This window comes from Chionomys nivalis, chromosome 6 (genome assembly GCF_950005125.1).
Source record: "Chionomys nivalis chromosome 6, mChiNiv1.1, whole genome shotgun sequence".
Classification (NCBI taxonomy): domain Eukaryota; kingdom Metazoa; phylum Chordata; class Mammalia; order Rodentia; family Cricetidae; genus Chionomys; species Chionomys nivalis.
Window position 1 is genome coordinate 40179621 of NC_080091.1, and position 26214 is coordinate 40205834.

Genomic DNA, 26214 nt, shown 5'->3' on the forward strand with positions numbered 1-26214 from the left:
CCTTATTGTCTCTGTGCCCTAGTGCTGGGAATAAGAGCTCAGCAGGGTGCCCTCACCCCAAGGATTTGGCACTAGTATTGGGCCAAGCGCCTGTGACGGAGTCCTTGTGTGCCCTTTGGTTTGGTCCTCAGAGTCCTGTTCTCAGTAAGTGACTTGCATTAGCACCAAGGGACAAAGATGGGACTGGAGCGTAGGCCTGCTTGGTGCCTCGGCCCCAGTGCTTAGACCTTGTCTACCTCAGCCGGGTAAGGTGCCCTGAGCATGGCCCTTCAGTCTTGTATGTCTGAAGGCGTGTGCGCCGTCTCTCGTCCTGACCCCAAGGCCTTTGCATAAGCTTTCCTCTCTCTGAGACACTGTGCGATCCTCAGATTGCTTCCTGATGCTGGGTTGTGTGTCACTGTGTCTGGTGGAATGGGTGTCACAAGGATGTGACTCAGAGGAGGTGACTTCCACAGGTTATTAATAGGCAGACCCAGATAGAGGGTGATGCCGGCTTGGATCCTGGGGTTCAGGTGTGGGATTTGCCCATAGACAGGGGTGCTCTGAATGCCTCCCTTAGGAGCGGGAGTAACACTGAGCATGAGAGATGGGAACTCCGTCTCTTTGGGATCACCCATCTTTGCTTCATTGCGACTGTGGTGAAGCCTGTACCCTCCGTGCCGAGCCAGACAGCTCGTGGGACTTCTCAGTTCTCGAGGAGGAAACTGAGGCCCGGAGTTCTGCTTTCTTGCCAGAGTCTTCTGGTGTGACCACCAGGCCCCTGACCTCCTACTCAGAGCCCGCCTTGTCTACAGAGACTGGGATCCGGCACTGCTGTCCTCACGGTGGGTGGACTTTCTGTCTAGGGGTGGGCCCTGGGGCTTCTCTGAACAAAGCTTGGCAGCCTTGCCTTCTAGGGCCCTGGAACTGTGAGACTTTCAGGCTACCCCAGTGCCTCCATGAAGAGGATAGAATATTAACTGTGGCACAGGCATCTGTGAGCCACCAAGTTAATAGTCTCGGCACACAGAAAGATTCCCGGGTCTCTCCCATCCAGGCGTGAGCAGAATCCTCTCTGCCTTCCTCATCCCATACTTTGGCTTCATTGTGGGCTATGATATAGATTTCCCCGGGAGGGGCTGGTGGGGCTAGTGGGGCTGGTGGCTGGGAGCTCTGTCTTCTCACCTGCTGGGAGTTGGAGAGGTAGAGCAGGCTGAACCTGGGAAGGCCCTACCTTTGGTTGCATTCTTTGTCCAACCAGTGGTCAGTTTGACTCTGATCTCAGAGGATATTTTGGCTGACAAGTTATTGGTAGATTTGTCCCTGGCTCTATTCTGCGGCCTTCAGAGGATCGGCAGAAAGCTCAGGAGCAAGGTATGAGCACCTGCTGTCCCAGCAAGATGTTCTCCTTGTTTTATCAACACAGATACTGTGAGGGAAAGCTCTCCCAGGGAAGAATTAGTGCCTGCTCCACGATGCATAGCTTCAAGGACATCGTTCATTTGATGAGAACCTCTTCCCCCTCCTAAGATGGAGAAGGTGGGTACTTGGGTCAAGATCAGTGGCTTTCAACATTCCTACTGCTGTGACCCTTTAATGCAGCTCCTCATGTTATAAGGTGACCCCCCCAATCATAAAATTATTTTCATTGCTACTTCGTGACTATAATTTTGCTACTGTTATGAGTTGCAATGTAAATACCTGATATACAGGAGATCTGACATGCAACCCCTGTGAGAGGGTCATGTGACACCCCCCCAAAGGTTGAGAATTACTGGTCTAGATGGTTTCATTTGGCAAGTGAACACCATGAACTGAGTGCCATGCAGTTTTGGAGCACCAGCTACTGGGACATAGACAAGGCCTCTGAGGAAAATCTGATAGCGACATCATCCTGGACAAACATTAGACAGACAATGGCCATGCAGAGGATGAACTTAGAGAGATCCCTGCACCCAAGAGCACTGAGGGGAGGAATCCAAAGGAAACCAGACTGTGAGGAACTGGAAGATGTCCTTCAGAAGGGACAGTGGTCTGGGCATGGGACCTTGGGAAGTTTGGCGGGCAGCATTGCTCTGTGTGGAGATAGGACGGAATCCGGTTTGGATCAGATTCTGTCACTGTGGGGATGCAGTTCAGCTGGGAATGATGGACCATCTACCAGACCTGTGAGAATGCGATGGGAAAGCCTTGCCTGGTGTCGAGCAGGGCCTTTTCCAAAGCACTCCTCTGACACTTCCCCAATTCCAGTGTGACTGATCAAGGTGTTACCAGGGGAGTCCTAGCATCCCGGAGTAAGCCTGTCTATCACCTCATCGTATGGCCCACACAGGATCTCTGGGACCCATTCCCCAGGCAAGGAAACTGAGGTTCAGAGTGAGTACAAGTCTCGGAGGAGGGGATGGAACCAGAGCTGCCCCTCATGAATCTGCTGCCTAACTACTGAACCAGCCTGTTCACAGTGGTCACTTAGGCAGAGAGATGCTCTCTAGGTGGCGTACTCAGAACTGGGTTCCAGTCTCAGGGGGCAGCTCCCAATGTTTATTGCAAGGCCTAGGCCATTGGAATGCCCAGGCTGGCTGCATTGGGTGGGGAGTAACGAGCTTCTCTGAGCCATGGACCATGACCATCTTCTGGGCACAGTTGTGGGTGAGGTGCCAGGAACCCGGGGGTGGACCTGGCCTCTACGTCAGCACTCTAGAAAGTTTTTTTCTCAAGCAATTAAAAGGTGGAAACTTGTCAGTATTTGTGATGAACTGAAGTGTGAATCCTGAAACGCCTCTGCTGGCTTGTGGTTTGAGGCAAGAGAGCAGGCTTGCTGCAGGCATCACGCCAGCCTGCGTTTCCTGGAGCCTTTGCCCCTGTCATTCTCCCCAACCCCACCCACCCTCACCACATTGGGCCTGGTTGTCATCATCATCATGGAACTCTTCCCCAGGCATCCTCCTTGAAGCCAGTGTGCTGCCCCCTTCTGGTCAGAGCAGACGCTGCATCAAGTTTGGGGACCTCCCAGAGCCCTGGACCTCATCACTCCCAGCTTGCCCTCAGCACAGGAGACATGCCACCACCCAGCTCAGGCACCTTTATTAGGAGCAATGATCCTGGGAAAGGAAGGCCCTGGACGGACATCCTAGGACATAAAGACATAGTGAGCCTCCTTTAGTGCTCTGCTGTGGGCTAGAGGCCTAGCTCCCTGGCCCAGTCTTGCAGCTGGTCTCACCCAGTCAAGGCCCAAGACATCAGTGATCCTTGGCTACAGCCAAGATGGATATCAGTTCTATGAAAGCTCTTGTGTCCATCAGTTTAGTTCTGAGTCACATTCTGGGCTCAGGGATGTGCTAGTTATAGCTACACGAGAGATGTGCCCTTGTGTATGGCCTAAGCCCATTTCCTAACTGTTTGTCCTCCATCTCCTAAGCCCCTGGGGATTTAGTGAGACCCAAGTCATGAGGAGTGCTGGAGTCACACTTGGTGACACTGGTAGGGAGGGCTGAGCTGATGATGTGATTCCAGAGCAAGGGCGAGATCCTAAGTAGTTCTAGCCTCAAAGAAAGTGGCTTTCAACTTTAAAATGTAGGTGTTGGGAAGAGCTGGCCCTAGGGCAGGAAATGGTGGTCTCACCACATCCCCTTGGCCAGGTAGCTGGCTTAGCCTTTGTTCTGTGGTTGAAACAACTTGACTTAGTCAAAGAAGAGCAGGTCTGGGGGTGGGAGAGATGCCAACAGTTTTGGTGCGTCTGGGCAAGTATGGTGTCCCATTCACGAGAGCTGCGAATGGCTTCCAGAGAGATATGGCAACCAGGGAAGCGAGCTTCGGGTCATCACTCTGAGACAGATGCAGCATTGCAGCTCTCGCCTCTTCCTGGCATGGCATATCAGGAAGTGGGTCAGACCGAAGTACAAGGCTGCTGGGCATCCCATCAAGAACTTTGGCAAGGCTCCATTTGGGCCCACTTCCTGAGGCAGCACTAACGGAGTCCTCCACACTAGAGAGCTGGAAACAATAGACGGTTACCCCTCACAGTTCTGGCAGTCGCGGGTCCAAAGCCAAGGTAAAAGTCTTCACAAGGCTGATAGAGGGAGCCTGCCTCGTTTGCTTCAGTTTCTTGTGTTTATGTGGTCTCCGGTGTCATTCTTTTTTTTTTTTTTAATATTTATTTATTTATTTATTATGTATACAATGTTCTGTCTGTGTGTATAGAAGGCTGGAAGAGGGCACCAGATCTCATTACAGATGGTTGTGAGCCACCATGTGGTTGCTGGGAACTGAACTCAGAACCTTTGGAAGAGCAGGCAATGCTCTTAACCACTGAGCCATCTCTCCAGCCTCCCCCCCCCTTTTTAAAGGCAGGTCTCTCTATGTAACCCTGGCTTGATTCAAACTCTCTCTGTAGACCAGACTGGCCTCAAACTCATAGAGCCCCACCTGCCTCTGCCTCCCAAATGCTAGGATTAGAGGCATGCACCATCACATCCTGCTCCACGGTCACCTTTAAGGAGGTTTGCCATTGGCTAATCCAGAATGGGAACCTTAAATTACATGTAACAGCCTCTTCCAACGTAGGTTATGTTTACAGGTTGTGGGAATATGGATGCGTCCTTTCGCGGGTTGCCATTTAGATTGTTGTATCACATGACCCAGAAGAGCTCTTTGCCCTCTAGGCCACCTATTTGATTACCAAGGACAGATTTCCCAGGAATCCTCAAAGCCCTTCATTGTACAGTGGGCAGAATGGGACTTGGAAGGGGGCAAGAACTCCATGTCATGGAAGGCTGATTGCGGGGGCCTTAGACTGGCAGGAGAGTGGACATAAACCCTATAGGAGAAGCAGATATGAAACATCTTATTTTGAGAGGTTGAGGTTTCCCATTAGAGGTGCTACCAGCCTTCCCTGGGCTCAGCATCCATCCCAAGCCTGGAAAGTTCTCCTCCTTGCCCTTGGCACACTCAATGCCTGAGCTGTCTAAACAGGTGAGCAGCAGAAACCAGACTGGGCACAAGAGTGCTGGGTGCTAGGAGTGGGTTCCAGTCCACTACCACTGATTTCCTGGCTGTGAGTCAAGTTTGCGTCATCCTACCTGAATCTCAGTAGAGTACTGATGTCTGCAGGGGCAGCCTCCTGTGAGGCTTGAGGTGCCGGAGTGGGGCCAGCTTAGATCCTGCCACTGTCTCTTAGTTAAGGTTTTTGTTGCCACATGTGAAAAGACACCATGGCCGTGGCAACTCTTGTAAAGAAAATGCTTAATTGGGGTGGCTCACTTAACAGTTTCAGAGAGTCCGTTATCATCAAGACGGGGAGCATGGTGGCATGCAGGCAGATGTAATGCTGGAGAAGTAGCTGGGAGTCCTACATCTTGCAGGCAACAGGAAGTTGACTGACAGTCAAAAGGAGGGAAGCTTGAGCAAAAGAGACCTCAAAGCCCACCTCCACAGTGACACATTTCCTTCAACACGGCCTAATTACGCCACTCCTCTTGGGGGCCATTTTCTTCCAAACCCCCACACACTGTGTTAGTACTTTGAGCAGGCAGACGTATGCCAGGGTCCTGAGTGAAATTCTTTATCATTTTTATTCTGGTTAGCCCTGGGCCCCTGCTTAGCTTTGCCTTGAGTCTGGCTTGAAGGGGAGGGGAATCCCCAAGTTTGGGAACTTAAGGCCCCAGCCCAGGGTAGGAGGATAGAGTGGAAGCCAAGGCAGCCTCACCCCAGCCTCATGCATCTTCCTGCTTGGGTTCTGGTGTGGGGTTGCCCCACAGTACAGCACAAGGCAAAGGTTATACAGTGACCCTCATGGGAGGTTCTTAAATGTCTTCAGTTTTCAGGAGCATGACTGGCAGTGCTGCTTACTATCTGGGGAGATGAGAAGGCACTTGGAGAAACTGCTGCCCCATGAAGTTCCCCCTGAGCCCTTCGTACTAGGAAGGGCTGCCTCTGTTCTAGCAAACTCTTCCTCAGACCTAGGGCTCTCCTCCAGGAAACGTCCCCCGGCCTGGCATGTCTTCTGGAGCCACAGCTCCCGGATACTTTTGTGCTCTCTGGGAACCGGCCATTGTGCTCATCACTGCTCCAGGGCTCCTCATCCGGTCCTTTAGCTCAGCCTTGCTGGAAAGGGGAAGGGCAGGGAGAAGAGGACTGTATTCCCATATCTCACTCACTCTCTGCCCCAGCTTTCTGCAGCAGGCACTGCCTTTGAACACCTCAGAGGGTAGAACTTGGTGTAGGCTTAGGGAGGTCGGGGAGCTGTGTCCACCTTAAGGAGACTCAGAGAACCAAGCTGAAGCTAGTCTCCTCAGGCGACAGCCGGTGCTCTTTAGCCAGCTGACCCCTTGGTGGCTTGGAGATCTTGGCAGCAGAGCTGGGGCTGCAGACATAGGGAAGACAGGAGCTCCTCACCAGCAAGCTGCTCTTTTTGCATGGTTGACACACAGGCCTGTGCCTAGGAATGTTTATGTACTTGCATAACCAATCATAGGCTTGGTGTTCAGGGGTATTTGAGTCAGAGCCACAGGGAGAGAAGTGAAAACTGGCTAGGAGGGTGTCCCATGAAACCTCTTGGGCAAAGCAGAGACTCTACCACCCCTGAGAACCCTGTAGTATGTGGACTCAGTCCTGCCAGGAGGTTGGCGCTCAGTCCTAGAAAACCCTCTTTTCTATCCGCCACATCCTATCCTGAGGTTGAGACTCAAATGAGGAGAAACAGGTGCCCGGTGGCTGGGTTGGAACAGCTGGCTGGGGGTGAGGGACTAGGGCAGATAAAGAAGCTGGACTTGTGGGAGCAGAGATGCCTAGGAGGGGCTTATTCTAACTGGCACACTGGGCACAATAGACATGTGCTGAAGCTGATAAGTGCTTTTCAGAAAGCCAGATGTTAGCTGAGCTGAGGTGAAGAGGTGACTCAAGAGTTCTCGTCGGGAGGAGATTGGTATCTGGTCCATAAGCTCTGTCCTTGTCCCTCATTTCCTTGATGTTAAAGGATGCAGAAACTTCTATCTTGAAAGCCATAGGTACCAGGTATAAGGCACAGCTCTGAGTATTACCTCATGGGGAGGAGCCTCTTGATGAGCGAGTGAGCTCTCATTGGGAGGTGTCAGCTCTGACTTCCTCAGAGCAGACACCCTAGGCTGTGAATGGCCTCACAGACTGTTAGCATGAGATGAGGTGGCCATGGGACTCCCAGCAGGATGCTCTGCTGTAGGAACACAGCTGGCCCTAGAGTTGCATAAGCGCTAGGTGAGTTAGGGTCAAAACCCAGTAGGCTGGTGGGATACTGCTTGGGCCCTAGGTGGATTTTAGGACCTTGCTATGTGGAAGTCATGAAATGTCTTCTCCTTGGGACTGCCCAGCAACAGGAAGTCCCAGACAAGGAGGAAGCCCTTGGGCCCCAGCTCCCCACCCCCATTCAGTGGACTGAGCTGCTCTGCAGCTGGGCAGTGCTGGGAGCAGCCAGGGGCCTTGGCGCTCACATGCTTTGGAAGATGCAGGTTCCAGTCCCTCCTCACAGCCCCTGGGATGAGTAGCCTTTCTGGACTCAAGGATTCCTGTCCCCAGCAGGTCACAGGAAGGAGTAGTGCCATGTGTTGGGTCAGCGCCGTGAGGTAAGTTGAACAGCTGGACTTGGGTTCTGGAGGTGGCACTGGCCTAGCTGATACAAGACTTGGGTGGGGGGAAGGGAAGACCACAGCCCGAATCAGGGTTATGGTAGACACTAATGGGACTTGGTTCTGTGAGAAGCAATAGTCTTTAAGGAGATTGGCTTCTGTCAACTTAGCTCTTAGATCTGAATGGTCCAAACAGGGCCCAGAGATGGAACTGGCCATGAGAAGACTCTTAAGACTTTGTCATGTGTCACCCAACAGCAGCTGCGGGGAGGTAGAAGCCAGCCTGGCAGAGTGGAAGTCCAGGCCTATGAGCCCTTCCTACTGTGAGCCCAGTCTAAGGTGGCCTTGGTGTTGGGTTCAGTGTCTACATATGTTACATGAGTGTGTGTGTGTGTGTGTGTGTGTGTGTGTGTGTGCGCGCACACACACTTGAGGGCACAGAGGGAGCTATGTGGGGTCCTGGATGCCTGTATGGGAGTACTGTGCTCAGGGACCTGACATAGTGGATAATCCCAAGGCTTCAGAAGCCTGATGACAGGGGCTGTTCTTGTGCCGCTGACAGCGCTGCAGCCCTTGTGACTGCCTCCTGAGTTTCCTGGTACAAATGGTCACTAGGCCTTTCTAGCATTTTGGTTTTGATTCTCTTACAGAGAAAGATTCTGGGAAGAGGAAGGAAGGGAGAAAAGGAAACTAAAACGGTAGAACTTATGAGCCAGTGTGAGCTGGGGCAGCCAAAGGGGTGTCAAGCTGTGGCAGTGTGCTGGGCGGGAGGGTATAACGAGAGCTCCTGACCTACCAGATAAATACAGCACAGGCGACTTTGGATGAGTTACCAGCTTCTTCAACCCTTGATATCCTCATTGGTGGTGTGGGGATGACACTGGTTGGAAATTCAGGGTGTTGAGATAATGATGTGCAGTGGTCCCTGAGGAGTACAGAGTCTGGCCCATGAGGAATGCCCGGTGCAAGTCCTGAGCCTTTCTGGGCCTCAATGTCCTGGTCTGTAAAGTGTAAAGTAAAGCACTGATTTCATATGTGCCCTGCGAAGGCTGCTTAGTTGTTAGATAGTGGGCTGCCAGCCTCTAGGGACCACTCATGAAGGGTCTTAGACTGTGACTGTGTCTTTGTGTGTGTTGCTTGCATATATATGAGTGTGAATAAATAAGTGATTTACATATGTGTATAGTACAAATGTGTCTATTATCATACATGTGTGAGCAAGCACGTGTGTAAGTATGTGTGAGTGTGAGCACATGAGTTTATGCTTTTAGAAAACATATCATTTTTAATTATGTGTGTATGTGTGTCTATGTAGTGATATGTGCACACAAGTGAAGCCGCCCACAGAGTCTAGAATAGGACATCAGATCCCCTGGATCTTGAGTTATAGGCAATTGTGAGCCACCTAATAGGGGTGCTGGGAACCAAACTTGGGTCCTCTGCAAAGGCAGCACCCACTTTTAACTACTGAAGCATCTCTACAGCCCCTAGAGCATGTTCTTGAGCATGTGAATAAGTGTGTTCACATGTGACTGTGTCTGGATGTGTGGGTCAGTTCCTATGAGAACAAAAGTGAGCACAACAACTTTGAGTTGCTGTGATGAAGCACCTTGACCAAGGCAGCCTATGAAAGAAGTTCCAGAATCCGTGACCTTCACAGCAAGGAACGTGGTAGCAGGAGGGAGGCATGGCACTGGAGCAGGAGCTGAGAGCTCACATCTGGTCTACAAGCACAAGGCAGAGAGGGCTAACTGGGAATGGCACGGGGCTTTTGAAAACCTCAAAGCCCACACCCAATGGCATATCTCCTCCAACAAAGCCATAGCTCATAATCCTTCTCAAACAGTTCCACTAACTGGGGACCAAGTGTTCAAATCTTTGAGCCTTTGGGCACCATTCTCATTCAAATCACCACAATGACTATATATATGTACATGTATATATGTAACATGAGGGGTATTTACAAGATCATGTGTTCCTTTGTATACCTGAGTGAGAACATATGTATGTACAAATACCCCGATGGTACCTGGTCTCCTTTCCTTTGGGTTGGGAGCCCCCAGTCCTGCCTTGCCCTGCAGCTTCACAAAGAGCAGTTGGGTTTGGTCACACTTTACCGTAAGCCCTTGATGTTGTGGTCACCAGAGGAATTGATTCTTTCACACAGATATAGTTGTAGGTGTCAAGGGCTGTCAGAGTCCAGACCTTCACAGGTCACATCCTGTATTCATGTATAGGCTCATACATGTATGTATATACACACATGTACTAATGTGCACACATGTACATTGTGTGAGTATGATGCTTGTGATGTTAACCAGGTGTGCCATGCAGGACCACAGCTTATGTATGGACCCTTGTGGGTGATGACTGCTCACCCCTGCAGGGTGGCAGAGCCCCAGGGCAGGTACAAAGCCACAGCACTTACATCTAGCGGAACTTGTTAACTTGTGGCACAGTGTGGTTTTTTCTTTTTCTTTTATTTTATTTTGGTTTTTCGAGACAGGGTTTCTTTGTGTAACAGCTCTGGCTGTTCTGGAACTCACTTTGTAAACCCGAAGGGCCCCAAACTCACATAGCTCTGCCTACCTCTGCCTCCCCAATGCTCGGATTAAAGGCATAGGCCACCACCACCGGGCATGAGTGGTTCTTATTTGTTTTGTTCGTATCCTCCAGCAGCCTCTGGCAGCAGGGTCACCTGAATCAAGATCAGCTATGAGAGCAGGAGTAGAGAGACTCGACCTGGAGAATGCGCGGCAGGAGTCCAGCCTTCCTGGTGTGCATACGAGCACATTGACAGGCTTAAATGCATGTTCGCGTGTGTGCATACAAACAACAATCACACACCTACAAGGTCTCAGGGACTCAAGCCACAACCACTGACCTTGACCCACACATACCCAAAGCCCTGGTGCAGATGGGGGCCTGCAGCTACAAGCTACAGGGCCCATGAAGCCCAGTGAACCTGGCAAGTGAGTCCTGATCCTGCTGCCTCAACCTCCCACTTAGGGTGGGGATTTGTGGCTAGGCTATCAGAGGAGTTTGAGGGGTGGAGTCTTCCATGGCTCCTCTGCCTGTGGAGACTCGGCGAAGGATGAGGGCCGAGTGAGATTTGCACTTTCGTCTCCGTTCTCTCTCAAAGCTCCCATCCACAGTGAGTCAGCCTCCTGAGGCTGGTGTTCCTACAGCACTGAGCTCTCTTTCCCCGTGAACTGTCCGTTCCCCAGCATGAATGAACTGAACTTAGCTATCAGGCCCCGGGGTTGGGGCGGTGCTATGGGTACTGAGGTGGTTAGCTAGGAAGTCAGTCAGGGGCCAACTACGAGCCTTCATCCCACCCACAGGCAAGCCAGGACCTTGGTTTCCCTTCAGCTTTTCCAGTCACAGGTGGTGCTGTAGTCTGCAAGCCGGGCTCAGATCCTCTAAGAGCAGCATGATACCATCAGGGGCCACATCCTCTTTCTGCTCACAGCCTGGTCTGGCATTGGGCTGCTGAGCGGGAGGCCCTGGCTAACCCACCCGGTGTCAGGCAGGGCTCGTCCTCTGTAGAGGGCTTGTGATGTCACTTCTGTCTCTGACGTGAGGATGTTCCTAGGAGAGGAGAAGGTGGCACACGACTTGGCTTTCCCACAAGGTTAGTCAGTGGCCACTTCCGAGATTTCAGTCTGCCCACAGTAGGGTGGTAGCCCGCCCTCGTTCTGCCGGTCACTGAGATGAAATAAGATGGGGCTGAAGCTGCCCAACCCCTGTGCCCAGCCCCACCTAAGAAGGGAGGCAGGAGGAGATAGGCCGCACCTTTCCTCACAGCAGCTCCAGACAGAGTGGGGCTCTGTACCAGGGGCCTTCAGCAGTTCAGTTACGCACCAGGAGGAACAGTGTCTTACTTGAGGCACTCCGGGTTCCCACTCTGGGCCTGAAAGCTATGTATGGGGGAATGATAACCTACTATGTCAGGGTCATGTAGAGGGAAGTCTGTATCACATGCCCCAGCTGGGGACACAGGGCCTTCTCCCAGTTGTGGGGAACTGCTTGGGAGAGGGAATACTGAAATTTGTTCTTGGCCTTGTTTGCTGCTAATGCATGCAACAGAATGCATTTTATATATTTATCTCACATCCTTCCACCTTGAAAACTCACTTACTAATCCTGATAACTTCTTAGTTTCTTAGAATTTATGCTACATAAATTCATCTAATCAGCTGGGCGGTGGTGGTGCACCGCTTTAATCCCAGCACTCGGGAGGCAGAGGCAGGTGGATCTCTGTGAGTTCGAGATCAGCCTGGTCTATAGAGCAAGGAGTAAGCGACCGAGTTCCAGGACACGATCCAAAGCTACACAGAGAAACCCTGTTTCAAAAAAACCAAAAGAAAGAAAAATGAGAGAAAGAAAAGAAAGTTCCCTTCTGTTCCTAGTTTATTGAATATTGTTCTTATGAAGATCTAGATTTCAGCAAATGCTGTATCTTTTGAGGTAATCTTGTGGTTTTGTTCTTTATCAGTATGGTGTGTTATATCGATTGCCTTCAACACTGCACACACCAGGCAGGGTAATCCTAGCATGGGGTTGAGGCAGGGAAAGCAGAAGTTCAGAGTCATCCTCGGTTACCCAGATAGTTCATGGCTAGCTTGAGCTACATGAGATTCTGTCATAAAAGAGCAACCCAAACAAAACAAAACAAAACAAAAAAACTCAGAGAGTATTTTCCTTCAGTTTCTATGTCTTGTGATCTCTTTACCCGGCTTTGGTATGGTGATGATGCTGGCCTCAGGGCTTTGCTCTCATATTTTCTGGGAGAGTTTGCATATGGTTAGTGTTCTTGGAATCTAATATTTAAAGGCTAAATTACTTTAGTTGCAACAGGAGGCAGTGGAAACAGCTTGGACTAAGGTGAATTCTTGGGTGTGGGTTACTGGAGTCTGCACAGAGACAGACATGGAAGGTGGAGGGCAGAAGAAAGCACACTAGAAAGGTTGAGGGTAGGAGCAGGACTGGATCAAGAGGGGCTTAAGTGTTGCCAGGTGAGAGAGTGTACAGCAGTAATACCAGTACTTGGGAGGCTAAGTCAGGAGGATCACAAAGGTAGAGGCCAGCCTGGGCTACAGCGTGAGACCCTCTCAACCCCCAAAAGGCAGAATTGTGCCCATGACATTTAGAATAAAGAAATGACTGGAAGGCAATGAAAGGAAACTGGTGGAGGCAGAAGACAGGCGTGAGGAGGGCAGAGACACAACCTGCGCAGAGGCAGTGGAGGGGGGGATCCACAGCGTGGCTGGAAGAAGGAGGCAGCCTAGTGTTCTGGGTAAGATGCCAGGCAGTCCTCTGGAAACAAACACACCAGGCAGTCAGACCCTTTGGATGAGGAAGCTGTAGGGACATCAAGGCAGCCTGCAGTGGCAAGTTTGCCTTACAGGCTCGGAAACCAGGGAGAATGTGCCTGGTATGGAGCCCGAGGAATATATCAGAGCTGTCACTGAAGGGCAAGTGTGCTGCTCTGTCACAGATGTCCCATCCTGGGGGCAGCCTGTATTATGGTAGGAGATGGAGGAGGTCAACAAGGAATTTACCAGCCTTGGGCAGTCAGGAACACTCTTCTGGAACTGATACCTAGAAGAAGCCAAGTAGGTGAAAGCTACCAAGGGCTGGACCCCTGACTTCTTAGGGGAATTCTCTACAGAGGAAGACCCACGGATTGTTATTGGCATGGTAACATGATGGGGTGCTAGAAGAAGTAGGGTAGGTACCATTTTACAGAAGTTCATACCCAAGGGGTGAGCTGGATGGAGATCCACAGGCAAGAATTTCAAGATCCTCAGGTGTTGGGGCTAAGAGAGGGACTTTCTCTTTGCATGGGTGGCTTCCTTGTTTGTCTAGATGGCCCTTGATTCCGGACTGTATAGGAACAAGTTTCCAATACTTGTAGCCCACCACCCTCAGGGCGGTGGGTGGAGAAACTGACGTGTGGAGGGGAGGGTCGGTTTCCTCACCTGGCCGCTAGCCCTTACCCCCGCCGCCCACAAGGGGAGGAGCCAGTGGCGGCCCCGGCCTTGGGGCTCTACAAGCATGGCGGGCCCGGGGTCGCGGCCACGGAGCTGGGGCTGGCGGGAGACGGGCTCTGGGGACGAGGCTGCGGCCGGTGGACCCGGCCCGGGACTATGTCGCTGCGCACAGGGGAGGCGGGCGCTGGCCGCCCCCCGGAAGCCGGCTGTGCCCGCCGCGTGGACATCGTGAGTACTGATCCCAGAGCTTGGGATCTGGGACCCAGCCCTGCGTTTGAGCACCCGGACTCACCTCAGATCCCCAGTCCACAGACCTAGGCCCCCAGCCTTTGCACCACGACCTGGGACCGCAAATCCCTGGGGCCCCAGGAGCTACTCCAGCTTCCACCCAGAACAAAGGCGAACGTGGGCCAGCCACAGTCGGCCGGTCCGGGGCTCCAAGTCTGACGCCGGGTTTGTCCCTCTGCCAGCACCTCCGCTGGATGGGCGCGTGTGTGTTCATGGGCACTCTCCTCGCACCTCGTTGCTGAGTTGGAACCCAGGGTCCCCTCAAGGCTCTGCTCGGGGGGTGTGGTCGCGCCATTGTTCCAAACCTCCGCCTCCGTTTCGGGACTAAGGGCCCCCGACCTTGCCCCTTCTCCTGCTGGTGTGGACCACGGACTGATGCGTTTGGGTGTTTGTGGTTCTGGTGTGTGTGTGTGGGGGGGGGGGGCACAGCCAACTGACCCTTTCAGAGGCCAAGCTGAGGCAGCCTGTGAACTTAATTTCCTAACACAAATGTGATGGAGTGAGCCTGACAGTTGACAGGGGCTTGATTGATTCCCTTTCTCTTTCATTTTCTAACGCTCTGGATGTCCCTGCCTCAGCTTTCCTAATGCTGAGCTTACGGGCTTGAGCCACCCTGGGCCTGGAGTGTTTTCTGTGTATGTATTTGGAGGTTGGCACTATAGTAATAGAGTCCCAGCCGCCTGCCCATTTGAGTCTGTCCCTAACCACCCCACCTTCTTCAAGCAGGCCACTGACCTTGTCCCCGCTGCAGCTGGCTCCTCAGGAGTCCCAAGATAGACCCGATGGGGTGGGTAGTAGCACTGACAAAACAGTGCCAGTTTAGGGGTTCGATGTGACTGGTACCTGGGGTTCCTCACAGAAAGTAGCCTTTGGGTCCTAATTTGCTGGGTTGATGAAGTGGAGACTAGCAAACCTGCTAAATGGTCCTCATGGCCCTGGCGACAAGGGTGTGCTGAGACCACTCTGTCCTCCCATTTTAAAACTCTCACAGCTGAGGCTGGAGATCCTCCAGAAAGCCAAATTGGGAACCTTGGGTAGCAATGGCATGAGGTCTGATGTACCCGAGTTAGGGTTTTCTGAGTTCAGTCATTACTACCCCAGCCTTTATGGGGCCATCGGCTCAATGCACTCATAGTACTAAGAGGACAGTGCGCAGCAGCCTGGAGTTAAGATGTGGCCAAGAGGATTGGGAACTGACTGGATCACCCCCAGCTTCTCACCCAGAAGTCTGGGGACTTGAGAGTTTCCTCCTCCACTGACCTGACCTTCCACTCTGCCTTCTAGATCTTAGAAATGTCCTCCCAGGATCCCCTTCCAAGCTGTTCCCTGCTGCCTACCTCAGCTGAGTCCTGTCTCTTTTGCTTCAATTGCAGCTTCATGGCGGCGGAGGAAATGCATTGGCCTGTCCCCATGAAGGCCATTGGTGCCCAGAATCTGTTGACCATGCCTGGTGGCGTGGCCAAGGCTGGCTACCTGCACAAGAAGGGTGGCACCCAGCTGCAAATGCTCAAATGTGAGTCTCTGAATCATGGGACCCTCAAAGGGAGGACAGAGGCCTGCTTCTCCGGGGCTCTCGTGGGTCTTCTGGGGTTTCTTTTCCTTCTCTGACAACTGGCACACCTGATGAAACTGATGGCAATCTCCTTAGCCTGGACCTGTCACAAGATCCAACATAGTATAGCTAGGCAGAGAGAAGATGAGTATTTGGTGTACAGTTCTGACCATTAGAAAAACTTCAGTCTGCAGTCAAGGCTGGGGGACCTCAGGGCGGCCTGATAGATAGGACCCCTTCAATGCTGTTCTTGCCTTGTGTGTTAAGTTGTGGGCGAGTTGACTGGTCATGTGGCCCAAAATGAACCCATGTGCCAGGTCAGGAGCCAGCTGAGCGAGTTGTAAGGATGCAGAAGGCAAACAGCACTAGAACCTTGCCCGACTTTCCCTGATCAACCATGGACAGTCCATGCCTTTGCCCCCGCAGTTCCCTGCGCTGGGGACTCCCTGTTCCTGTTGCGATGCTCTAGGTTGAACTGCTGGACTCTGTACACATCAGTTATACTATGTACGGCCTCCAAGAAAGAGCCACAACTAACCTTCCCCCAGGCCTGAATGGGTGCTGTTCTGGGCAGAACAGTAGAGCTGGAAGAGCTCTGTACCTGGTTCTCGTCGGCCAGCTCTGGGGGCCTCAGCACTGCTCTCCTTGCCTGCCAGTTCCTCGCCTCCCCCGGCAGCCCTATCGCACTAAGCAAGGCTGCTGTGGCCTCCTTAGGCTTCTGGTCTGGGTTCCACCCTTTCTTACTGTCCTCAATCTACCCCCACAGAGGTCTCAATCTTTGTATGGCCAGGCCCCCTGGAGTGGTGCCCCAAGACTGGCCAGTGTGCCAGTGAACTTGTCTGTATTTGACCCCACAGAAAACCCTAGGGAGGGGCAGCACACCAGTCCAACTTCCTGCTATACCCCTCTGTAGTCTCAGGTCTGGTCCCAAGTTGTGCAGGGCCTCTGGGGCTCGCCCCAGAGTGGAGCTGACTGGTGGCTTTGTGGCTGACCTCTGCTGCTGCATTGTCCCCAGGGCCCCTTCGCTTCGTCATTATCCACAAGCGCTGCATCTACTACTTCAAGAGCAGCACCTCTGCCTCCCCTCAGGGTGCCTTCTCCCTGAATGGCTACAACCGGTGAGTGTCCATCTGTCTGCTGGCCAACCCCCATGTCAATTGCTTTTCCTCTCACCCTACACCACAGGACCGATCCCTGGCTTTCCTGAGATGACTTTCACCTGCTTGCTGGCTGTCACCTCATATTCTGGCCTTTGCTGAGGGATGGGGTGTGTGGGGGTGTATGTATGGGGTGAAGCCTTTATTATGGCTTCTAGGCTAATGGGCAAATATAACTTGAGCTAATGCCTACACGTTGGCCTATTGGTCATCCTGAGTTTATCCTGTGGCCTTGAGGGCTGTGGGGATCCAGGCTCTATGCCCTGTAGCATTAGTCTGAGCCTTTCACGCACCTCCCAGCCCCTTCTGCTTATTCTAAGATTGCCCTGGGCCCCTGCTTTACCCCTGACTATAGCCTTGAGGAGCCAGCCTTGCCAACGTAGCCAGGCCAGGTCCCTAGTGCAATCCTAGGCACTAGCTCATCAAAGCTCCCTCCCTGGTCACTTTCCCCACACTGGTGGTCTTCTTGCTGTGCCAGCCAAGCCATGAACTCAGTTCATTGACAGATGTGACTGGGCCCTAAGGATCATTCAACCCATTTGGTAGGTTAGGCTTGAAAGGCCCTGGCCAGGACCTGTGATAGGCCAGGCTGGTACCCTGCCCAAGCTCCCAGCCAGCAGTACGCCCCCAGGTAGACTGATGTGTCTGAGAAAGGCCTGCATCAGGGAGAAAGCCACAGACCAGAGAGGCGGTCCAGGGGCTGCATGGGACCAAGCGGGGGAGTGATATCTATATGAAATGACACTATGAGCAACAGGAGTGATGGACCATGTCTCTGAGCTCTGCACTGTTCCCCTGGGAGTCCTCACAGATCCAGTCCCTTCCTGTGCTCATACCCTGCTGGTCCCCTGAAGCATCTAGATATCCTACCGAGAGAAGATAAGCAGGTGGAGACTGTCCAGGTCTAGGTCTGCCCGTCATCCCCACAGCATGGTGCTGAGTGCTGAAATCAATTCAGGGGTGGGATTGATGAGCCCGTTTCTTGAGCGTGGACAAGCTGGTGACTTTTAGCAATGTGCCCTCAGAGTGATGCGGGCAGCCGAGGAGACAACATCCAACAATGTCTTCCCATTCAAGATCATTCACATCAGCAAGAAGCACCGCACGTGGTTCTTCTCAGCCTCCTCTGAGGATGAGCGCAAGGTGATTGATCAGCAGGTAGCAGGGCCTCAGTAGCCTGGCAGGATCTGGTCTCCTACCACCTCTAGGCAGGAGGCTACAGCCTGGAGGAGAAAGACATGGTGTATGGGTAGCCGGGTGGATTAGGCCCGCAGCCTGTACATATCGTGAGAATGTGCTGGCAGGGTACAGCCCTGAAAGGACTGGGGGGTACCTTGCAGTCCCAGGAGGGTGATTTCAACTCTGAGCCACATAGACTAGGCTAGACCTAGCTAGCTTCCTGTCCCTGCACCTTGGTGGTTCCTGCATAGCAGCTAGACAGTGGTCAGAGGAGGGTGAAGTGGGACCCCATTCTGGGCAGTGTTAAACTAACTATGGCTGTCCTGACCCACAGAGCTGGATGGCCTTGCTACGCAAGGAAATCGGCCACTTCCATGAGAAGAAGGAGATCTCTCTAGACACCAGGTACTCCGAGGGATGTGGTGGGTGGGCTGCAGTCCCTCCGAGGGATGTGGTGGATGGGCTTCTGGGCTCCTAGGGCTCCTTCCGGTCCCTGAGGACTTGGCCATAAAGGCTTTTGTGGAGGTGCTGGGCAGGCTTCATTAGTCGTGTGCATGGGTGAACACGCCATCTGTGTTCTTGTCGGTCTTCCTGCTGTCTCTGTCTCACTCTTTTGTGCTTTTTTGTACCCCCTATCTGGGGTTCATACGTGATTTCTTTAAATATTTATTTATTTTTTTATGTATACAATATTCTGCTTGCATGTATGCCTGTAGTCCAGAAGAGGGCACCAGACCTCATTACAGATGGCTGATAGCCACCATGTGGTTGCTGGGACTTGAACTCAGGACCTTTGGAAGAGCAGGCAATGCTCTTAACCGCTGAGCCATCTCTCCAGCCCTCATCCGTGCTTTTTCTCCCTCCCATACTTTGTAGGCCCAGCTTTTACAGCTCAGAGCTTTGAGTTCCCTACTCTCCGGGTCTACTCTGTCCCTTGAGAGCTCAGTCAGTCCTGTCTCTGCATTCACCCATGAGATGGCAGACAAACATCAGAACATGTGCCAATCCTATCACAGTCTGTGAAACTGGGATCCAGAGAGGGCTGGGCACCTCCAAGGCTGTCCTGAGGTTCTCGACAGAATCTAGAGTTCCTGGCCGTAGGTCTAGCCTGGCGTCTTGCAACATCTCAGCCCAGGGTTGACTAAGCCTCCTTGGACAGGAAGTAGACATATGGACCCAGCTCTGAGACATCTAGCTGGTCAAGGTTGCAAAAAGCCACAGTGACCAGGAAGGTGGCACCCATAGATGGTCCCAAGCCTCCAGTCCCTCTGTCTATCCTTGAACCACGTGTATACATATGTACAAATGTCTTTCTATATGATATTTGTGTTCTTTGTCTATATACATGTGTGACGGGTTGCTGTATGTGTTCATATCTGTGTGTGCCCTTGGGTCCCCAAGTGGATGTCAACATCTGTGGTGTCTGTCGGGAGTGTGTGTGTGCACAGATCACTTACTACGTGTGAGTGCAAGGGGACCCCAAGTCCAGTGCTCACTGCCTGTTCCCTGCTCCGGGTTTCAGTGACTCTAGCTCAGACACGGACAGCTTCTACGGTGCAGTTGAGCGACCTATAGATATCAGCCTCTCTCCATACCCCACAGACAACGAAGGTAAGGCCATCTCTGCCCCTGCCATGTATCCTCTTGACTGCTGACAGTGAGCTCAGTCGGGCTGCCTAGAAGAGAGAAATGGCATGTTTAGCTTTGCTCCCTGCTCTGCCCTCTGGCAGAGGGATGCCGTTTCTCTGCCTCTGACTTCCAGCAACGTGAGTTCAGGTTTCAAATCCTACCCCCTCATCTTTAACCCCATGTCCCCTGAGTGCCCTGTTCCCATGAGTGGAGCGCTGTGCCAAAGCACAGTGGGCCATGCCATCTTGTGCGTGCAGCACCCTGGGCTGTGTTGAGTCTCATCTTCCATTCACTACCCGTAGACTATGAACACGAAGATGACGACGACTCGTATTTAGAGCCTGACTCCCCAGGGCCCATGAAGCTTGAGGGTAAGTAGGGTCACTGGGTCTTGGGGTCTCTTGGTGGGTAGGGACTGGAGACTGGGACCAAGAATAGAGCCTCTTCTATGCCAGTGGGTCTTTTTTGTTTGTTTGTTTGTTTGTTTGTTTGTTTTGAGACGGGGTCTCTCTATAGTCCTGGCTGTCCTAATCTCTCCTCACCAGGCTGACTTTAAACCCAGAGATCTGACTGTCTCTGCCTCCTAAGAATGGAATTAAAAACATGTACCACCATGCCTAAAAGGCTGCGGGCCTTGCTCTGGGCGATCTCAGTTTCCTTTCTGTGATCCAAGTGTTCAGAGGTTCAGGGCTGATTGACTGCTCATCTACTCGTGCCACCTCCCACGTTGACTTTGTATGGATGGAGGGTCAGGTGATGCCATGGGTGGTCCTGGAGGCTGAGACTGAAGACAGAGGGACATTGAGAAGGGAGCTGTTCTGAGGCAGGTCCATTGCCCATGGCAACAAGATTTCTGAGAACCAAGCTGTAGACCAGGCTGACAGCTGTGGCCTCAGTGTCCACCACACCGCGTGAAGCACAGCCTCTGGGGCAGACGAGCATACGGACAGTTGTGTGTGTGTGTGTGTGTGTGTGTGTGTGTGACAGGGCCGGCCGGGACTGGGTAGGAAGAGCCAGGCAGTCTCTGTCCTGCCCTCAGACCTTTTCCTCTTCACACCTCGTACTTTCCCTGCTGCTCCTCAGAACACTCCAGCTTTGTCTTCTCTATCATGTCTCAGGAGTGATCTTCCATCTTCTGTTTCCCGTCCTCCGGGGCCTTGGCCTTTGCCTCCCCATGCCTCTTTTCACCATTGTTCCCGCTAGTTGTGGGCACTGCTGTCCTTACTCCCTTCCTTGGGGCTGGCTCTCGTGACAACCGTGCCTTTTATTTCCTCTTCCCACACCTTCTTGTACCAGGCCTCAACTTGACCACCCAGCTCCAAAGAGAGGGGAAGTGAAGAGTCTCTGCCCTGAGCTGTAGGTAGACATGGGCACAGTACCTGCAGCCTCCACTGAACCCCCTCCACCATTCCCCCTGCACTGAACCCTCTCTGCCACTCCCCTGCACTGAACCCTCTTCGCCACTCCCCTGCACTGAACCCTCTTCGCCACTCCCCTGCACTGAACCCTCGCCACCACTCCCCCTCTCCTCTCTAGCCCTCACTACTCACCACCGACCTCATGCCTCCATGTTCCTGGCACTCTGGTGCTTCTTGCTTTTCTGTCTCCTGTGTTTACCTCTTGAGGGACAATCTCACCCCTCCCCGTGACTGAGGGACACCTGGGCCTCAGGCCTCACTCCTGTCATTCCCACAGTTCCTGGACCTGCTGTCCTGCTGGCCCATATGACACCTGGGCTAAATGTCACACAGTGCCTTCAGTTGGTTATAAACAGACTTTCAGCTTTCTCTCAGTGGGTTCTGGCCCTTCCTGCTCACCTCTTCCTTGCTCAGGCCTGGGAATCCTCACTCTGCTTACTTCACCCTGTGTGAGAGAAGAGCCTTGATTGCTCTTCAGGTGACATCTAGGCTGTAGGAACTTCATCTGGACAGCCTTCATGGGAATGGATGGGGAGGGCCAGGTAGTGTTGGCAGAGGCCGCTCATTCATTTCCCAGCTGCCCAGACCCAAAATAATCACACAGAAACTGTATTAATTAAAATACTGCTTGGCCTATTATCTTATGCATATTTCTAGCTAGCTCTTATATATTAAATTAACATAACATATTAATTAAATTAAATTAATTAAAATAACATATTCTATTAATCTGTGTATCGCCACATGGTTGTGGCCTACGGTAAGGTTCCATCTGGTGTCTAGCGTCTGTCTCCTGTGGTGGCTACATGGCATCTCATTGACTCCACCTACTCTCTCTTCCTCTGACTGCTTAGAATTCTCACCTTGCCCTATTCTGCACTGCAAAGAAGCTTCTTTATTAACCAATGATATTCACAGCATACAGAGGGGAATCCCACATCACCTCCCCTTTTCTGTCTAAATAAAAAGGAAGGTTTTAACTTTAACATAGCAAGATTACATACAATAAAACAGTTATCAAGGAAGAATTATAGTTACAATATTTATATCTATTTTATCTTTTATCACAACTAAGGAAAACTATATCTATTCTTCAACTCCATCAAAGACTCCAGAAGGATATAATATTACCTAAGTAAACAGGAAGTGCATTATAAGCAACTTCCAAAACTTTAGAATTGACAGAGACATCTCACTGCTTGGACACTCACTCAAAGTTCTTCTGTAACGTTGGGGCACCCATCTTCAGCCTACAGGCTCATAGTATCTGGCAGACTTTTCCATGAAGCAGGAAATTTCAAGTGCTATACCTATATTGGCAAGGTAGAACTGATGGTCTGGGCTCAGGAAAAGTTGGATGGTGGTCTAGATATTGGCCATTAGGTAGGGCAAGGGTGAGACCATGAAGGATGCATACTGAATCAGCTGCTGCTGGCCGGCTGCAGGTAGGGCCATGAGGGATGCAGACATGGTTGGCCTTTGCTGCCTGTTGTAGTAGAGGGTGGTGGTGGTCCAGCCTCTATGTGATGCCATTTCTTTATTCAATTCTGCAGATACCCTGACACATCCACCAGCCTACCCACCACCCCCTGTGCCTGTACCTCGGAAGCCAGCCTTCTCTGATTTGCCCCGTGCCCACTCTTTTACCTCCAAAAGCCCAAGCCCCTTACTTCCACCCCCACCCCCTAAGCGAGGCCTTCCAGATACTGGCCCTGCTCCCGAAGATGCTAAGAAGGACCCACTGGGCCTGAGGCGAGCAGATCCTGGCCTCAGGGTGCCTGCTACCCCTCGGAGAATGAGTGACCCTCCACTGAGCAATGTTCCCACCATGCCCAACCTCCGGAAACCTTGCTTCCGAGACAGTATGACCCCCAGCCCGGAACCCTGGACCCCTGGTCACGGGACTAGCTCTGTCTCCAGCTCCACTGCCATGGCCATTGCCACCTCTAGGAACTGTGACAAACTCAAGTCCTTCCACCTGTCTTCCCGAGGGCCGCCCACATCTGAGCCCCCACCCGTACCCGCCAATAAGCCCAAGTTCCTGAAGATAACTGAAGAAGCTCCTCCAAGGGAGGCAGCCAAACCCGGACTCTCTGTGCCCCCTGTGGCTCCCAGGCCTCCTGTGCAGAAGATGCCCATCCCAGAGGCTACAGTTCGGCCTGCAGTGCTGCCTAGACCAGAAAAGACACCTCTCCCCCACCTCCAGTGAGTCTGGCTGGGGCAGTGCCTCTGTGGGCTAACCATGTGTGGCTTCCTTTCATCCTCCCTCAAAGGCCTGGAGCTTAGGCTCCAGAGGACCACTGCCGCGTGCAGGAGGCTTGGCTCTTCCATAGGTGTCCCTTTGGTCAGAGTGCACTGTTTAGCCTCTTCCCATCTGTCCACGCCCTCAGCTTTGAGAGCTGGGACTGCCAGAGTCCCAAAGACAATCAGTAGTAGATCTTGGGCCCTGGCAGTGCCCAGTGCACTTGTCCACTCTGATAACTTCTGAGCTCAGGGGCCTTCAGCTGTATTGATGGCAGGCCTGATTTCCTAGTTGGGTTTTCAGATCTATGATAACTCCTTCCTCTGGGCAGTGAGTTCGAGTCTCAGTGCTCTGCTGTCCTGAGCAGTTACAGCCACAGAGAAGCTGACACCAAGATTCTGATGCTAAGCTATGACTTGTGTGGAGGAGAGGAAGGGGTGACCTATCTGTGTCTGAGGATGATGTTCTGGTCTTCCTCCTTATTGCCCCAGGCGATCACCCCCTGATGGGCAGAGTTTCAGGAGCTTCTCCTTTGAGAAGGTCCGGCAGCCCTCCCAGGCTGACACTGGCGAGGAGGACTCGGACGAGGACTATGAGAAGGTGAGACAGAGTGGGGGGCTCAGGTCACAGCCAGTCAGCAAGTGGGCAGACATTGAGAGCTGGGGGCTGGGGGCCTTCGCTGGCTGTCCTGAGCAAGGGGCTCCACAACTCTGGCTTTGTGGGAGATGATACCACGCAAAGCCCTGCATTCTGATGCAGGGGGCAGCCAGCTGGGGGAGCAGTGATATTTGGAGGGTTCGCTCATGCTCTGACAGTGACCACTGCTGGCCTGTTTCAGGTGCCGCTGCCTAACTCAGTGTTTGTCAACACCACAGAATCCTGCGAGGTAGAAAGGTTAGTGCACAGTGCTTCTGGTCCTTGCTGTGACAGTGTGAGGTCCCTTGTCTCCCTTACTCACTTCGGTGTTGGGCAAGCCCAGGCTCCGGCCTGTGGCCTGGGCGAGGAGATGTGGTAGCAATGGGTCCGAATGGGGTTTTGTTGTCGTTGCTGCTTTCCTAAGTCTCTCTGCTTTATAGCCTCTGTTAGACCCTGAAACCCAGAGTGGGCAGAAAGCCACACGGTAGAGTGGGGTTGGAGGCTGTCCAGGGAGGTTCGCCCACCGACGGCTGTTCTGTTTTAGGTTGTTCAAAGCTACGAATCCCCGGGGAGAGCCTCTGGACGGGCTGTATTGCATTCGGAACTCCTCCACCAAGTCCGGGAAGGTAGGCTGGTGTTACAAGACAGGTGTGCCACCGAGCCTGCCGCTCTTCCTCGGGTCCTCGCCCAGCCACACCCTCTCTCTTCTCATAACTAAATAAATAGGGAGGCCATGTGGGGCGTGGCCAGCCCTGTGGCTGCCTCTAATCCTTCTGCTCCGCATTTCCCTCGCTGTAGGTCTTGGTCGTGTGGGACGAAACCTCTAACAAAGTGAGGAACTATCGCATCTTTGAGAAGGTGAGGGACTGGGCCCTGCTCTGAGGGTGGGGTGGGGACACTGTCCTCCAAGCTTAGCAAGAGCCAAGTGAGTCCCCCTTGCAGGAAGTGGCAGTGGGGAACCGGACTGGTACCTCTGTACCATCAGCCCTGCCCTGTCCTTTGCTCTGTCTCTTCCCCATGGCCTTAGGCTCCCTCCTCTCCTAACCCTGCTGTGTCCTTGGCTTACTCTAGAAGTGCTGGGTAGCTCTCCTTGGCCCTTGGTTTTATTCATAGATCTTGCTCTGAGAGCAGGTTTCACGTTGAACCCTAGGGGCCAGTGTGAGGGGACTGACGGCCGAGCTCAGGAACGCAGGCCTGTTGTGTGGGCAGACAGGGAGGGGACATGGGCAGCTGGGAGCGAGCCTGCTCGGTGCCATTGTTACCGCTGTCCTTCCCTTTGAGAAAATGGGGGTAGAGAAAGGGGACATAGGCTTGAGGCAACAGGCTAGGCAGGCCCTGCTGAGCGTGATGTCTTCTGTCCTGCAGGATTCTAAGTTCTACCTGGAAGGGGAGGTTCTGTTTACAAGTGTGGGCAGCTTGGTGGAGCACTACCACACTCACGTGCTGCCCAGCCATCAAAGCCTGTTGCTGCGCCACCCATATGGCTACACTGGGCCCAGGTGACATCCATATTCCACACAGCTGTTGGGTGGAAGCAGCCGCGGGGCCACAGCCCGGCCACATAGATGGAGACCTGCTTACATGGGAAGATGAGCAGGAGTGGGCTTGACGGCAGACCTCATCAAGACTCCTAGCTTCAGTGGATAGGCTGGGTCCCAAGCTGGAGCAGACCACAACCATGAGAGGACTGACTGGCTGGTCCATCCAGCCCCTCCACGTACCACCTCTCGATGACTAAGTTCTGCCTGGCCTTTCGACGACACAAAATCCAGTCCACATAGCATACCCACCCTGTAGTGGGCTGGGACCAAGCCAGATGAGGTAGTTGGATGGGGCCTAAGGCTGGTCCTAGGACCCGTAGAAATGCGAAGACACAGTCTCAAGGAGGAATGACTGCCTCTTAATAAATCAGAGGTAACCCCTGTCTCGATAGCCAGGGTTTGCTTGGCACTGAGGAGACAGCAGGCTCCACTGAGTGTCACCAGTGTCCAGGTAGAGAGCTACTGACAGCAGCCATGATGGGTGATCTTTAGTCTTCCAGGGCACAGGCTGCTAAGTGAACTGACTGGGGGACATGACTAAATAATAGCACGATCCATCGCGATCAGTCAGTCCTGTCTGGAGCTTGCAGAACTGAGTGTCTCCTGTGTGCTGGAGCTGCTGCTGGAGCTGGCTGTGGGCTGTGTGTAGCCCCTGGTCTGGCTTGGCCGAGCTTAGTCTAGAGCAGGTCAGCGAGTGTGAGATGCTCATGACGGCGCAGTGTCCTGCGAGGCTGTGCATGGAGGAGCCAGGAGCTTGGAATCCAGCTGGAGGTTCTAGGAAGACGTCTAACAGGAAGTGTTGATTAGAGTGAGGGGGGAAAGTAGGGCCTGGATATGCCAAGGAGGGGTGGAGATAGTCACATCTGGGTGCCCAAGTAGTTTGGGTGGTTCCAATTGGTCCCCTCAGTTTCTGCCATGAAATTCTGCCAGGCCACACCCTGGCAAACCATCTCACCTGGATGTTTTTGTGATAATAAATGTGTCTGGTGGTCAGGGCTG

The 26214-nt window shown here is 52.7% G+C and overlaps 1 protein-coding gene across 7 annotated transcripts in view; it reads left to right on the plus strand.

Moving 5' to 3' along the window:
- Sh3bp2 (SH3 domain binding protein 2) overlaps nt 1-26214 on the plus strand; it is a 36334-nt gene extending 10120 nt beyond the window's left edge. For 4 of the 7 annotated variants that reach the window (XM_057771818.1, XM_057771817.1, XM_057771819.1 and 1 more), the window contains exons 2-13: nt 15235-15374; nt 16429-16531; nt 17596-17713; nt 18084-18154; nt 19272-19360; nt 19681-19749; nt 22350-23001; nt 23530-23638; nt 23877-23932; nt 24219-24300; nt 24473-24532; nt 25040-26214. In XM_057771818.1, coding sequence (XP_057627801.1) covers nt 15239-15374; nt 16429-16531; nt 17596-17713; nt 18084-18154; nt 19272-19360; nt 19681-19749; nt 22350-23001; nt 23530-23638; nt 23877-23932; nt 24219-24300; nt 24473-24532; nt 25040-25177 — 1683 coding nt within the window. In that variant the 5' untranslated portion in view covers nt 15235-15238 and the 3' untranslated portion in view covers nt 25178-26214. Of the gene's footprint in view, nt 1-166; nt 246-7461; nt 7575-13635; nt 13802-15234; nt 15375-16428; nt 16532-17595; nt 17714-18083; nt 18155-19271; nt 19361-19680; nt 19750-22349; nt 23002-23529; nt 23639-23876; nt 23933-24218; nt 24301-24472; nt 24533-25039 lie in introns of those variants that run through there. The other 3 variants (XM_057771820.1, XM_057771822.1, XM_057771816.1) reach the window with 3 other exon arrangements.